Source organism: Daldinia vernicosa, assembly GCF_022497035.1.
Source record: "Daldinia vernicosa strain CBS 139.73 unplaced genomic scaffold F5Y00scaffold_64, whole genome shotgun sequence".
Taxonomy (NCBI): domain Eukaryota; kingdom Fungi; phylum Ascomycota; class Sordariomycetes; order Xylariales; family Hypoxylaceae; genus Daldinia; species Daldinia vernicosa.
Window position 1 is genome coordinate 3,580 of NW_025953980.1, and position 14,528 is coordinate 18,107.

At 46.9% G+C, this 14,528-nt stretch overlaps 6 protein-coding genes across 6 annotated transcripts; 5 read left to right on the plus strand and 1 right to left on the minus strand.

Annotated features, from left to right (window-relative positions):
• The first annotated feature begins 2,475 nt into the window (after window positions 1-2,475).
• On the plus strand, window positions 2,476-3,984 carry F5Y00DRAFT_184244 (guanine nucleotide-binding protein subunit alpha). The gene is made up of 4 exons (XM_048005054.1): window positions 2,476-2,700; window positions 2,755-3,097; window positions 3,150-3,706; window positions 3,768-3,984. Exons 1-4 carry the CDS (start codon window positions 2,583-2,585, stop codon window positions 3,809-3,811), a joined length of 1,062 nt encoding a protein of 353 aa, XP_047860857.1. The 5' UTR covers window positions 2,476-2,582; the 3' UTR covers window positions 3,812-3,984.
• Window positions 3,985-5,238: 1,254 nt separating this feature from the next.
• On the plus strand, window positions 5,239-6,974 carry F5Y00DRAFT_247500 (uncharacterized protein). Its single transcript, XM_048009281.1, has 2 exons — window positions 5,239-6,026; window positions 6,098-6,974. Exons 1-2 carry the CDS (start codon window positions 5,345-5,347, stop codon window positions 6,463-6,465), a joined length of 1,050 nt encoding a protein of 349 aa, XP_047860858.1. The 5' UTR covers window positions 5,239-5,344; the 3' UTR covers window positions 6,466-6,974.
• A 447-nt stretch (window positions 6,975-7,421) lies between these two features.
• F5Y00DRAFT_247501 (3-ketodihydrosphingosine reductase tsc-10) lies at window positions 7,422-8,958 on the minus strand. The gene is made up of 2 exons (XM_048009282.1): window positions 8,594-8,958; window positions 7,422-8,511 (listed from the first exon to the last, which is right to left on the minus strand). Exons 1-2 carry the CDS (start codon window positions 8,633-8,635, stop codon window positions 7,570-7,572), a joined length of 984 nt encoding a protein of 327 aa, XP_047860859.1. The 5' UTR covers window positions 8,636-8,958; the 3' UTR covers window positions 7,422-7,569.
• Window positions 8,959-9,125: 167 nt separating this feature from the next.
• On the plus strand, window positions 9,126-11,232 carry F5Y00DRAFT_247502 (Sas10 C-terminal domain-containing protein). The gene has a single exon (XM_048009283.1). The coding sequence runs from the start codon at window positions 9,209-9,211 to the stop codon at window positions 11,051-11,053; it is 1,845 nt and encodes a 614-aa protein (XP_047860860.1). The 5' UTR covers window positions 9,126-9,208; the 3' UTR covers window positions 11,054-11,232.
• Window positions 11,233-11,388: 156 nt separating this feature from the next.
• F5Y00DRAFT_273414 (WD40 repeat-like protein) lies at window positions 11,389-13,140 on the plus strand (the record flags this gene model as incomplete). Its single annotated transcript, XM_048013172.1, has 3 exons — window positions 11,389-11,643; window positions 11,786-12,246; window positions 12,339-13,140. The coding sequence occupies 3 exons, from the start codon at window positions 11,389-11,391 to the stop codon at window positions 12,697-12,699; spliced, it is 1,077 nt and encodes a 358-aa protein (XP_047860861.1). The 3' UTR covers window positions 12,700-13,140.
• A 186-nt stretch (window positions 13,141-13,326) lies between these two features.
• On the plus strand, window positions 13,327-14,519 carry F5Y00DRAFT_255616 (putative isomerase YbhE; the record flags this gene model as incomplete). Its single annotated transcript, XM_048010307.1, has 2 exons — window positions 13,327-14,244; window positions 14,274-14,519. The coding sequence occupies 2 exons, from the start codon at window positions 13,327-13,329 to the stop codon at window positions 14,517-14,519; spliced, it is 1,164 nt and encodes a 387-aa protein (XP_047860862.1).
• Window positions 14,520-14,528: the final 9 nt, after the last annotated feature.

Consider the following 14,528-nt stretch of genomic DNA (forward strand, 5'->3'; position numbering starts at 1 on the left):
TCAAGTTGTTCTGATGAGATTATAACGCTTATATTGCTTATTACCTATACATACCTACCTACCTATACTTATTACTGAAGCTGTATATTTAAGCGTTGTCTGTTTTGTTACGATCTTAAAAGTTAATGTCCATGCTAGGTAGATGTTCTTGTTTTTTGTTATTAATAGGATAGTCTTTATACAGTGCATGATTTAAGGCGGGTCTTTTGAAATATCGATATTAACTTGAGGCGAAAAGCTAACCGGGTCAAGCATTGGATGCGATTAACTAGTCTAGATTAAACATGTTAATGACCTACGTAACAGCCTAGGTACCTAGCTGATCTTTAAAGAGCAAGCTATTACTCGAATTAAGAGATATAGATTAGCGATTAATGAAGCCATTACCTTAATGTATATAAAATAATACTATATACTATGTAAAAGATACTAAAGACGCAATTATTTCTCCAGAGTTAGCTCTTATGTATTGCTTGATCACGTTTCAGCCCATGAATCACACGTTGAGATGACAAGGCTTGTCCTACATAATATGGTCAGATCATATTATGCATGTTGCTATTTACATCTTTTTCTTTGCGCGTAACCGACGATCTGGTGGAGTCAACCCGCTTGCTTATGAGGATCCTGGGGAAGCGGTTCGACTTCTACTATCTCGTATACTTCTAGAAGCGTTACCTACCAAATGAGGTAGCTCCTATCAGTTTATATCAAGACCGATTAAAAAGGCCGAGAACTTGTCTTAGTTGCGCGTTTGTTCCAGCGCTCACGTAAGGCGTATTGTCACTGCATACAATACATTGTCCTACGGATATGTCGATGCAAGTGTAATTCGAGATGGAGGCAATCTATTCGCTCCGAAGCCTGGTAGGCCTAGGCAGACCTGCAGATGGTGGGTGGTAGCGGATGGACCTGCAGTCAGGTATGGACAGGGGTCTGGAGCGTCCTGATGTGCCATTATAATCAATCTGACCATTTAGCAGCAACAGATACTAGTTGATGTATGCCGCCCTCGTTTGTTCGTTTGTCGTTAGGCAGGAAAAGAACTACAGAACAAGAAACTATTTTCTGGCTGTGCTCGATAGGATCCTATGATTGGGCGTGATGTTTTTGAATATGTATTACGCTAAGTCCGGGCATCTGGCAAGGCTGTAGTGTATACTCGCTTCTCCCCGATCTGCGATAGGTATTTCCATACTTCCATACAGTAAACCAGCTACTGTATGCGAAGTAGTAGTTCTCCCCTGTATTTTTTGTGGTTTGTATGGTTACCAGTTCTTCGGTCATCTCCAGCGCTAATAAAAATACGACCACTCCCATGGGTAAACCTTTTTAATCTGACCAGCCGGTAGCTTTTGTGGTAATTTTGTTGCTGCATTTAGAATTATCAATACATCATTATCATCATTGACGTATATGTAGTGTACTTGATGCTGACGTGACCTGGATGATGGACGCATATGTACGTACATGTACATAATATATTCCAGATCCACTAGGTGTTTAATGTACTACAGCGGCGTGGGCAAATTGTATCAGAACCTTACCTTAGGTAAGTAAAACGTTTCAAGAGGACATATGGGGAACTGATATGTATTTTATACAGTATTAACTTACCTAGGACCTGAGTTTACTGGTTACGTATTTCATTTTATTTATAGCTTTAGATTATTGCTAAAGAAGACATTATCATGTTAAGTCGGGATAGTGATTAATATAAGGGAAAGTAGTGTAAGCGACTAAATAATAAGACAAAATTTCCAAAGTTCTTTGTACAGTTAAAATTTTCAATATTAAACACTGAGCATGGATGCACCTAGGTAATCCATCTACGATGCTGGGTAATAGGAGGTACCCACAGGCATTCCATTAACTAACGCCTATCAGGCTTAGCGTTGGCTTTGTTCCTCGCATAATCTGCATAATCTGTGATTGGCCTAACCACATTCGGTCATAGTCCCCTCAGTTACTGCCAGCCCCGGCTCGACTTTTACCACCCCATTTCCGAATTGATTCTCTCACCCTTTCGCTTTTTCCCCTTCCCAAACCAATTCCTTAGGACAGGGGGGTCGTCCGGCAACAAACCAAAGCTGCACTTTCAAAGGCAAAGGTGCTCCACTTGGTCATCCATCTCGCCCCGTCACAATCTCTCGCGACCACCCTTTTTTCTACACTCTTCCTTTCCACTGTCAGCTTTTCTCATCACATTCGCCGTTTCTTTCCTTCGGCGAATTTATCCCCATTTCTTATCTATCGTGTGTCTCTTCGTCAGTTCAATTGGCATTTTCCGGTATGTTGTTGTCTCGTCTATTCAGTCGTGTCTATCGAAATCATCTACGCAGAGCGACGGTCTACAGCTACGTCTAAGCCGGCGCAAGCGGTTGGCCGGTTCTTGTTATCTGCGCCCTTGGATCAAGAGAGCGTCCCATCACTTAGGCTGTCGTCTTCTATTATTTCTGGTATTATTGCTTACTGACACCATTATTTTAATATAGTCGTCACTCGACGCAGAGTATTTTCGCGATAGACGCCGAGTTTACATTCGTTATAACATTTAGTCCAAACTCCTTTAATTAGTCAATATGGGTTGCGGAATGAGTACGGAGGAGAAGGAGGGCAAGGCCCGCAACGAGGAGATTGAGAATCAGCTTAAGCGTGATAAAATGATGCAGCGCAACGAGATCAAGATGCTTCTTCTGGGTGAGTACTAAGGACCTCTCCCCCTAATCACGGCAATCGATCTAATAGCCGAAGGTGCTGGTGAATCTGGAAAGTCGACCATCTTGAAGCAGATGAAGATAATCAACGAGGGCGGTTACTCGCGCGACGAGCGAGAGTCATTCAAGGAAATTATCTTCAGCAACACCGTTCAGTCCATGCGCGTCATTCTCGAGGCTATGGAATCCCTAGAGCTTCCGTTAGAAGACCAGCGAATGGAATATCACGTTCAGACAATTTTCATGCAACCCGCTCAGATCGAGGGTGACGTGTTGCCTCCTGAGGTTGGCAACGCAATTGAGACTCTGTGGAAAGACCGTGGTGTCCAAGACTGTTTCAAGCGGTCGCGTGAGTATCAATTGAACGACTCCGCAAGATAGTACGTGCATCACTGCTCAATATCCTAACCCTAGCCCATCTAACCATCACAGCTACTTCGACAACATTGCCCGAATTGCTGCACCTGACTACATGCCCAATGATCAGGATGTCCTTCGATCTCGTGTCAAGACAACCGGTATCACTGAGACAACCTTCATCATTGGCGATTTAACGTACCGAATGTTCGACGTTGGTGGCCAGCGATCAGAACGTAAGAAGTGGATTCACTGCTTCGAGAACGTCACCACCATTCTGTTCTTGGTCGCCATCTCCGAGTACGATCAGTTGCTCTTTGAAGATGAGACGGTAAACCGTATGCAGGAAGCTTTGACCCTATTCGACTCGATCTGCAACTCCCGATGGTTTATTAAGACCTCTATTATTCTCTTCCTGAATAAGATCGATCGGTTTAAGGAGAAGCTTCCTGTCAGCCCAATGAAGAACTACTTTCCCGACTACGAAGGTGGCGATGACTACGCTGCCGCTTGCGACTACATCCTAAACCGATTTGTCAGCCTGAACCAGCACGAAACGAAGCAGATCTACACGCATTTTACATGTGCAACAGATACGACGCAAATTCGCTTCGTTATGGCTGCGGTCAATGGTACGTAATATAATTTGCCTTGTTGATTATAGATGTCCGTGCTAACAAAATTTATTTTAAGACATAATCATCCAAGAGAACCTGCGTCTATGCGGTCTTATCTGATTGAGAATAAGAGTGTCACAAGCACAAGATATATGATAGAGCAACAGCTCACCCAATACCCCCCGGTACCGCATACTCGATGGCTGCCAGTAATGTTATAAATCTGGCTAACGACTTGACCTGCGCCCTCACCATGAACTAGCCAACGATCTCCTTCCATGTGTTTGTTTTGCGCCCGTTTTCGTCTCGCATACTCGTTTTATACTCTTGGTACGGCCCCTACCGGCCTTGCGCGAAGATTCAGGACACCGTTGATCGCACGATCCCGGAAGTCGCGACAGGAAGGAGGACGTTTGCATCTAAAGTCACGGCGGATTACATACCTTGTTTAATAACGAATTCGCGGTTACGCCGGTTCCTTTCCATTTTCTTTACTTTTCGTATTTTTTTTTAATCTAAGGCGTAATGAGTGCCTTAGTGGATGGCTGAAATCCGGCCGGGAGGGAGGTGGATCGTAGGCAGTTGCCTCTTTACACAGTAAGGAGAGGATGACTGATGAAGCTATACCAATAAGGGGGGGGAAGCGTGGAAAGGCAGATCCTGAGCAATTGGTTGGATCTGTAAAAAGATCAATAAAAGCCCATCCCATTATTCTAATCTGTATACCCTCTGAGAGCTGTTATCTTGCAGTTGGCGTTCGATGAATTGAGTGGCCATAGATCGTGTCGCGTTAACTAGGTGGCATTTAATTGTACAGTACAAAAGACTTTGATATGATGTTAAAAGTGATGTCCTTCTGTACATGATTGTTGCACTTGATGAATTTATGTTTGCCTAGGTATTTGGCTAATAAAGATACTTGGTAATAAGCCGGGTTAGGATATTGTTATTCCATGTTGATTTATCTAATTGATATGGCATTCTTAAAGGCTCATCTTCTAGAATATCTATATTCCACGCGTGATAGTTTGCATCTCAACTTTGCGTACTTACAGTATAAACTACAAGATCAGACTACTTCTGGATCTCAGATATGTACATACCTCACCCTTCCTACTTTGACTCTCATCTTCCCCAGATAGGTATAGATGCCATCTACCTAACATATCCCGTTTCAACCTTCTGATATAAGGTTCCTCATCTCACTCCTGCCCACTTAGTCACGTACTATATATAAATATTTTTAGTACGATTTCCAATACGCTTGTGAATCATGCATATTTCATGAAGCGAATTCTCAGGTACCTAGACGAATAATTGAGCAATTGCAGTGGAGCTGTTGAGGTAGGTATCTATCTAAATCATGGGAGTGTATGCGGAGATCTCCTGACACACATATACTTTAGGTACATATGTAGGTACGTACCCGCATAAGATACCTTAGGAAGGTGCGACAGACCCTACACACCGCCCGGCAAAATTACGATTTGAGCTAAGCATTTAGCTACGGCCTTTTCCGAAAGATTATTTCATCCTACATCATTTTTACACAGCTGCCGACAGCTGAAAAATGATCATTCTTTTATAAGATATAATCAATCTGATACCAACTGTCAGCCAGCAGGCGGCTTTTTCTTGATCACCTGGCCCACCATGAAAGGCGTCATGCATTCAGCCCGAGGTGGCCGACCGAGCAAGGTCACCAAGCCGGTCGGCGCTCCGCGCGCAAGAGTCAATCGTCGAATCGGCGCGGCTGACGGACTTGCAAATCAAGACCCCGATCTTGAGCAGCAAGATGTCAGTACCGATGAAGATTTCGACAATGATCATGATACCACTTTTGATCCTGAGGCTGCTGCTGCTGTTGCCGCCGCTGCCGCTCAGCAGCAGCATCATCATCACCAGCAGCCGGTAGAACTCACCGCAGCTAGCATTCTAGCCAACAGCGTTCAGAATCCTAATGATCAACATCCTGACCTTAGCGGTCATCTTATGGGAGGTGACGATGCCGGAGTTCACACTACGGAAGAGCTTGCTCACCAGTCTGGATATCTCAATATTAACATTGAGAGCGCCCTGGCAAAGAGGCTGGCCCGCGACCCTGGCATGCGCCTTGCCCATCAGCGACGTACCAACCAGAAACTGAACTTAGTCCGACGTAGCAACGTTGAGGCTCTCTTCGCACACATCGCTGGTGAGGAGGCACCCCAGCCATGCAAGAACTGCCATAAAGGCCACGGTCCCTGGACCACTTGTGTCGTTATCGACGGCCAGATGTGTGGCAGCTGTGCCAATTGCTGGTTTAACGCTTCTGGTGCTCGATGTTCCTTTCACGGTATGTCATTTACTTTGAGCCTTTCAAAGTACACATGCGAGAAAGTATTAACAGGCTAACCATATACATAGAGACTCGCAACCCCCAGGCTCACGGAAGTCAGATTGGTGGTGGTGACAACTTCGCCTACCCCATGGCCGGTCCACCGCCACCCGCAAACATGGCCCCGTTCAACTTTGCTTCGATTCCTGCTTCTACTGATCCTGTTGTGCGCTATACAATAGAGCAAGCACTGGCTCAGGTTCGCGGAGCAGATCGCGCAAACCGGCTTATGATCATGATTGATGCAACTACGAAGCAGCTGGCCTATCAGATTTGCTTGTACGAGGAGGCTGTCCGTGAGCAGCAAAATCAAGCAAGCCAAGCAGGCCAAGCTGGTCCACAGGCCGGCCCTCATGGAGCTCCCCAATCCGTCGTGAATGAGCAAGATGCACCTTAGGATGGCCTCCCCACCCCCGACGCGAGACAAGCCCAGCAAAGCGGTTAGCAGCCGGTTCGGCATCAGAAGAATGGTGCTCTTCGATATGACCTACTAGATGGATTTAGTTCGATTGAATCCTCACCTCATTGAGGAAAATGTTCAAGGCAATTTTTAGATGGAGGAATGGCCTCCCGGGTCAAAGTTATTGGTCAAACTCTAAAATGTCTATAAGCGGAACTTGGAACGTTCTCTTTTTTGCCATGCTAGTTGGTTTTAGTCAGGCATGAGTCGATGCGTACTATATGGAAACGCATGGAGTTTGGGTTGAGGGTATTTTTTTCTTGTTTGCCAGAATATCCGGAAAAGGAGGGGGTTATCTCTGTCTTGCTGTAATCTAGCATGGCCGCAGAGGATCCACGAAGTTTTCATCAATGAACTCACACATAACGACTGAATTATATAAAATCTTCTACGTTTGACCGTAGTATTGATGATGGTGACTATAGTGATGATGTGCCTCACTTAGAGGTGCCTACCTATCCGGTTGTATATATTATATTGGCTGAAGTCTGTTTAAGCTCAGCGGTTGAAGACACCATAGTCCTAACTAAGATTTTAGCTTTATCTTTATTTACTCCGATATATTCCGGGGCCCGTAAGGCCGGAACGGAACGTAAACATCGCGTTAGAGTATGAATAGTAATCATATGACAATTAACTAACCTAGATATTAAACTATACCTTCAGCTTTAGCTTTTCAGGAGGTACTGCAAAACATTTATATCCGGCCTCTGTTGTCACAAAGGATTGGCTGCTCAAGAATTGTTGTTTTGTTGGACGGGTAAATAGATGAATTATAACTTAGAACCTCAGCTATCCGGTTTAAGACAGTTTAGGCCGCGGTTGTTTCTTTCATTCCCTTCGCCTTTTTTAAAGGGGGAAGTTTAAGAAAAAGAAAAAAAGTACTCTTAATATTCTTCGGTTTAGAAATAGAGTTTTTACATTGTCTTAATATTAAAATTAGATTAAGCAATGTTGCAATCATCAGAAAACCGGCAGGATAGAAACCATTATTGTATCTTGCCGTGTCTTGGACACGGGTCTAATTATTTAGCAGGCGAACTAAGAGCTCTTGTGGTCTTCTATAGCTTTGGCTCGATAGCTGGCAGGGTGGCCATGCGTCTTACGGTACTTCCTGATCTTAGAAAATATGTCCGGTAGTACAAATATCCATACCAATGGCATGAGACAGGCCATGATTGTATCTATAAACCAATTATTCCTCGGCGAGCCTCCCAATGTACTCCATTTGAAAATATATCCGTACAAGGCCGTTGTTACGAAGTACTGTCCCTTTTCGAGCCCTCGGATCGCGCCGGAAGCTACCGCATCAGGACTCTGTACCGGATCTCCCTCCTCAAGCAGCTTTGTAATGCCCGGTTTCGTCTTGTTCTCGCGCTCGAAACCGGGGCTATCGATCGAGGCCGGGTATACAATGTGGACTTTCACGTTCTGTGGATACGCCTCTACCTCCTGTACTAGGGTGTCGGCCAATCCACGTAGCGCGCTCTTCGAAGGTGTATACGGCCCGTACCCAACTACCGGGAAAAAAGCTAGCACAGACGACGTGAAGATTAGGTGTTTCGGCTCCGGCACGACTGGCGCGTCGGGCGCACACCATAGCCTCAGTACAGCGTGGGCCATCTCGGCCGCTCCCCAGAAGTTAATATCCATCTGGCTTCGCGTCTGAGATAGGGGTACCTCGAGCCAGAAATCCGGGGCAGACGTGCCTGCTATACACCACACGATATCAATAGGTTGGTCGTTGTTCCAAGCTACGGCCTCGGCAAGCAAGGGAGGGGCATAGTCGGGTTTCGCAACGTCGGCCGAGATGAAGTGGAACCTTTGAGTTTTGGGGTTGCGGGCGGCGGCGGCGGCCTCGGCCATGGCAGCCTCGAGCTTGCTGGCGCTCCGTGAGACAAGGATGACGTTTGCGCCCTTCTCGGCCAATTGTCGAGCTACGCTCTTGCCTAATCCCTCCGAGGCTCCCGTGATCAGGACGGTCTATAAACAGGGCGAAAACACTTGTTAGATATGCCCCCAAAAGAGTCAATTCGTGTGGTCCTATTGAATTGATCTGACGTACCTTGCCCTCCACGGGCATCTGATTGCTCCAAGAGTTCCCCATTACGGAAGTAGAGAGTATTACGATTATAGAAGTACAATTGTACTGTCAATTTATAAACGACCGAAGGATTAAGTCTACTGAAGACTGAAGAGATGGGAAACTCTATGTGACAATCGGGCCCTGGAAGAGTACATTTAACTATGGTATTGGTGGGCTGTAATTACTGCATTACTGGCATTATATACGTGTGAAGTATGAAATGTGAAATGAGGAAGAGTTAGCGTAGGATCAGCTGAAGCTATCACGGCCCTTTTTTAAAGAGACCTAACAAATAACGTCAAAAAACGTGGCGCACTTATCAGCATAGGTAATTGTTGGTAGACTGCGCCGTAATTTTGACGCTATTCTGTGCATAACAGGTGGAGTTTCTTAACTTTAACGACCCACTTGCTGTGCTTCCTTGTGGAGCAGTCATTGATAACGATAAGAGATGGAGCTTAGTATTTTGCGTGGGGAAAAGAAAAAAAGTTCTAACCGCGAACACTAAAAAGTTCATAGCCAAGCTTGCGACCACTCACGCCGATTTATACTTGTGTATTTTTCGAATTATCAAAAACATTTAACATTTTCAAAATGGGAAAGAAGAGAAAGGCATCCAGTGGTCCTTCGGAACCAAAAGGTCCTCGCGAATATGACCCTGCTGATGCGAGATTGGGTCCTATCAATACCTTCGAAGATATAGCCGACTCAGAGGAGGAACACTTCATGAACAAGGACCAAATTCTTTTTGAGGATGACCGAAAATCCAAGAAGCAGAAGCGACAAGAAGAGGAAGAAGAGTTTTTAGAGAACTCTGATGAAGAGGCCCTTGCCTATGACGACGAGGACTCCGATGATGATGAAGATGGCGACGACCAAGACGGATACGCTCGTAAGCCTACGAAATCCGCCAAGGGAAAGCCTGATAATGGATCTGAATCTGGACAAGAGGAAGGCGATTCCGGCTGGTGGGGTTCGTCGAGGAAAGAATATTACAACGCCGACAATCCCGAGACAGAGGCCGACGCCTTGGAAGAGGAGCAGGAGGCCCGGCGACTACAGAAGAAAAAACTGGCAAAGATGTCCGAGAGCGACTTTATTTTCGACGAAACCGAGTGGCTCGCTCCCGAAGGCGAGGATGCAGATCAGAATGACGTTGTTACTGAAGTCTTGAAGGATGTCGAGATTCCCGCTGATATGAGCCCCGAGGAAAGATACCGAATTTTACGGTTAAGATACCCCGAGTTCGACTACTTAGCGGATGAGCTCCAGCAGCTTCAACCCCTACTTGTGACTATACAAAAACAGGCCGAAGGACAGCCCCCCAAGTCATTGCCGGTAGTCAAATACCGAATCCTAGGCTGCTACGTCGCTACGCTTGCTATGTACTTCGCTACCTTAGCATCACCAGCTAGGGATAACGTAAACGGAGCTGCAAAAGCGCTGGACCCCGCAGAACTACGTGATCACGAAGTGATGAAGACTCTACTAGAGTGCCGAGATGCGTGGAAGAAAGTAGAGCACCTGAAGATATTGGATCATACGCACGTAACTGACAGCATACCCTCACCACCGGAAGAGGAGCTGTTAGCAATCGAGGAGAAAGTACAAGTGGAAACGAAATCTTCGAAGAAACTAAGCAAAGATGCTAAGGTCAAGGCCAAGGCGGAGAAGAAGAAAGCGAAGGCCATTGAAGAGTCACTTGCTGATCTCGACGCGCTCGTTGCTACTAAGAAGAAACCGAAGAAGCCAACCGTTGATATTGCGGCAAGAGATAGTGACTCAGATTTCGGTGAAGAGGAGGCTCTTGATGCCAAATCAGCTGCTGAAAAGGCGGCTCGGAAGAAGAGTCTTAGGTTCTACACTTCGCAGATCGTACAGAAAGCCAATCGCCGGGCAGCCGGAGGCAGGGACGCGGGTGGCGACATGGATATTCCTTACAGGGAACGCCTGAAGGATAGACAAGCGCGCCTTAACGCCGAAGCAGAAAAGCGTGGTCAGAAGAGCTCAAAGATGGGTGCTGATCTTGGAGATGCTAGCGATGAGGAGGACGAGCGAGTTGCTACTGCGGTTAGAGATGACGAGGACGAATACTACGATATGATTGCTGCTGCGACAAGCAAGAAGAAGGAAGATAAAGCGGCCCGAGCAGCAGCTCTTGCGGCAGCCAGCAAGAATGATCGGGTCGTGGAGACGGAGGAGATGGGTGAGGATGGAAAACGTAAGATTACTTACCAGATACAAAAGAACAAGGGACTTGCGCCGAGACGTAAGAAGGACGTGAGGAACCCAAGAGTAAAGAAGCGAAAGGCATATGCAGAGAAACAAAAGAAGTTGAAGAGCATGAAACCGGTATACGGGGGCGGCGAAGGCCGTGGTGGATACGGAGGCGAGCTTACTGGTATCAAACCAGGCTTGGTCAAGAGTGTCAAGTTGTAGTCTTCGATTTTATTAGTTACTTTAGGTGTGTACATATTTATAGGAGGTACCTTCCATGAATCAATCACACCTGCATGCAATTGCCTTATGTACATGCATGTGGTGGCTTCAATATACCTTAGGTACCTACATAAGGTACTTGAGAACTGAACCTTATTTCTTAGGTGCACCTAGCTGCTTCGTTCCTTCCATTGAGTAATATATCAAATAACCGTACCTGACGAGGCTAAAAATGATAAAGATTTCTGAGGCTCGTATTTATAAAGAAATATCAGCCATCCTTTTATACTCTCATATAATTTAAATCTGTCCTTTCATCAATATTATTCTTCGAGATGCCGCTCATTAAGACTCTTCACAAGACTCTTTCTACTCCTAATTTAGGTTCTCTATCCGACGATGTCAGCCTACCAGACGACGCCCAAGACACCATCTCGTCCGTTTCGTGGTCGCCTGTTGCCAACTACCTAGCAGCAGCATCATGGGATAGCAAAATACGTATCTACGACGTCAACACCAACAGCAGAACCGCGAAAGGAACAGTTGTGTTCAACGCAGCGGGCCCCGTCCTCGGCTGCGACTGGGCCAAGGTAAGTTTTTGAGTTTCTTCCTAACCCTACAGCGTAAAAAAAAGAGAAACAGAGCCAATATAGGGATTCAAATAGGTAAGTAGTAGGAATGATGCGGTATAGGTTGGAATAGGTAGGGGTGGATATTGATCTGGGAAATCAGGACGGGACGATAGTCGCCGCTGGAGGAGCCGATAAATCGCTTCATATTCTGCATCTACCAACAGGCCAGCAGGCTACTCTCAGCTCGCACGAAAAGCCCATTCGCAGCGTGCGTTTCGTCGAAATTCCGGAATCGAATGCCCACATTGTGGCGTCCGGGTCATGGGACAAGACAGTCAAGTTATGGGATCTTCGCCAACAGAGTCCGTTAGCTACCATCACGTGCAAAGACCGTGTCTACTCGATGGATTCCAAGTCTCTTCTTTTGGTGGTCGCTACTGCAGAGTGCCATATCCATCTTATCGACCTCCGAAACCCGACTGTCATTTCCCGAACTCTGGAATCGCCGCTTCAGCATCAGACCAAGGCCGTCGACGTATGCCCAGACGGCAAGGGCTGGGCCACAGCGAGCATCGATGGACGGTGTGGTTTTAACCTCGTAAACGAAGAGAAAGAAAAAAGGTATTACTATCCTTTTCCTATCTGACCTTCTGCGAGTGTCGCTGAGCACCGAAATTATCGTAATGAACGTTACTAATCTTGAATCAATATAGCAAACTTGGTAGCTTTTCATTTCGCTGCCACCGTGAACCGCCTGAACCCAAGACGAATGTCACCAAGGTATGGGCCGTCAATGACGTGCGATTTCACCCAGTCCAACACACGGTCTTAGCCACGGCTGGCTCTGATGGCGCGTTTCACTTCTGGAGCCGCACCGCACGCTCTCGGCTACAGTCATACCCGTCGACCGGCAGTCCCATTACAACGACAGCGTTTAATCATGACGGCAGCTTCTTCGCGTACGCGCTAGGGTATGATTGGAGTAAGGGGTATGCTGCAAATAGCCAGGAGATACAGACGAGACTTATGCTGCACCCTGTTACGGTTGAGGACGGTATTCCGAAGGGAAAATAGGAAGGGTTGGAGCTTTGTATATGCCTAGAAATGACGGGCTATAATATAAGTAGGGAGGAACTCTTGGAATGAATGAGTGAGGCAAATCGAATATTATGCTGAGAGCGTTTCGATTTCGGATTGGCAGTCTTGTACTAATGGAGGATTTTCTTTGTCAGGGCCTTGGTAATATGTTGAGGGCGACTAGCGAACAGGGGTTAATAAGACCGGAAAATACGAATGTCATGCCTTTGTGTGAAAGGGTGATGCATTAGAGGATAGTTATGGTGTACCCCTTTCTGAGTCAGTTATCTCTTCCTTATAGGTTTGGACGAGATAACGCTCAAGTACCAACAAACGGCTGTGCGTCAATATGGTTATTCCTACGGATCTTTAATGGTCATAATTACCTTCCATAATCCCGCTACAATATCTGCATGAGATGCCAAGTGAAGCGCGGTGTGTTAACCATCAAATTTATATGCTTATGGTCTCAGGCACTTTCAAAACCTAACCTTACCTAGGTAGTATTGATATATATATACCTTATATATGGGCTGCTCTTATTTATAAATATAGGCAACTAATTAGTTCGTACTGTTTCCGTCCATTGTTTACTTACCTCGCCTCGAGTATTACGAAGCGACTATGAAGTACAATCTTCTTTCTGCGACGGTATCCGCTGCCGCCAGCATCGTCGTTGCGAGGAACATCTACGTAGCTAGTTACGCCGGGCCCGTATATCGTCTAGCCTTCACCAGCAACGTCGATGGGAGTCATTCGTTACGGGAGGTCGGCTCGACGTTGGGATGTGGTCGTAATCCGGGATGGTTGGAACTTGATCCGGTAACGGACACGCTATTCTGCGCAAATGAAGCTTACACAATCACCGACGCTGGCTCAGTAGCGTCATTTTCCAAAGAGTCTCTTTCAATACTCGGCAACATCACTACCGATTATGGCCCAGTGCAGTCGGCATTTTATGCTCCTAATCGCTTGGGATTGGCTCACTACTCGGGAGGCGCGGTCTCTGTCGTTGATACTTCGGATCCGAGTAACTTGGTCGAGCTCCAGAGCTTCCACTACTTCATGGACAAGCCTGGCCCTAACTCGACGCTGCAAGATAAGCCGTATCCCCACGGCATCGTCGCCGACCCTACCGGGAAATTCGTAGTGGTGCTCGACCGCGGCGCGGACGCCCTGCGGACATACGCGGTAGGATGGGATGGCCGGTTAGTTGAATTAGGCGCGCATTATATCGAGCCCGGGAACGGGCCGCGCCACGGCGTCTTTGTTAAAGGTAGTAATAGTAAGACGTTCTTCTACGTGCTCGGCGAGCTTACCAATTCGCTGCACGGGTTCGAGGTCGTATACCGAAAAGACGGGACCCTGGGTTTCAAGCAGTTCTACAAGGACAGCGCGTACCAGACCGGGTTTGGCGACGCCGCCGGGGTCGCGATACCGGCGGAGATCGCGGCGGTGGAGAACGAAAACGGTAGACATATTGTGCTTTCTACGCGCGACGAAGGCCGAAGCGTATACCGCGGCGAGCGGAGCGACACTATCGTATCGTATCGTATAGCGTTGATCTTGAGACGGGCGATCCTGCGCTCGTGGGGCTTACGGCGTCGGGAGGTCTGTGGCCGCGGTCGTTTGCTATTAGCAGGGACGGGACGCTGCTTGCGGCTGCGAATCAACATAGCGTTCCGGGGCGGCTTGTTGTGTTCTCGAGGGATCCCGAGACGGGTGTTATAGATGATCAGTGGCCGCTGGTGATGTGGACTACGGATGATACGTTCCCTGATGGCCGGGGCATATCGCATGTTATATGGGATGAGTGACTATTTATG

Coding starts and splice junctions, on each gene's coding strand:
- F5Y00DRAFT_184244 (XM_048005054.1), top strand. CDS start 2,583: ATGGGTTGCGGAATGAGTACGGAGGAGAAGGAGGGCAAGGCCCGCAAC. Junction 2,701..2,754: donor GATCAAGATGCTTCTTCTGG/GTGAGTACTAAG, acceptor TAATAGCCGAAG/GTGCTGGTGAATCTGGAAAG. Junction 3,707..3,767: donor CGTTATGGCTGCGGTCAATG/GTACGTAATATA, acceptor ATTTATTTTAAG/ACATAATCATCCAAGAGAAC.
- F5Y00DRAFT_247500 (XM_048009281.1), top strand. CDS start 5,345: ATGAAAGGCGTCATGCATTCAGCCCGAGGTGGCCGACCGAGCAAGGTC. Junction 6,027..6,097: donor TGCTCGATGTTCCTTTCACG/GTATGTCATTTA, acceptor CCATATACATAG/AGACTCGCAACCCCCAGGCT.
- F5Y00DRAFT_247501 (XM_048009282.1), bottom strand. CDS start 8,635: ATGGGGAACTCTTGGAGCAATCAGATGCCCGTGGAGGGCAAG. Junction 8,512..8,593: donor AGATGCCCGTGGAGGGCAAG/GTACGTCAGATC, acceptor CCCTGTTTATAG/ACCGTCCTGATCACGGGAGC.
- F5Y00DRAFT_247502 (XM_048009283.1), top strand. CDS start 9,209: ATGGGAAAGAAGAGAAAGGCATCCAGTGGTCCTTCGGAACCAAAAGGT.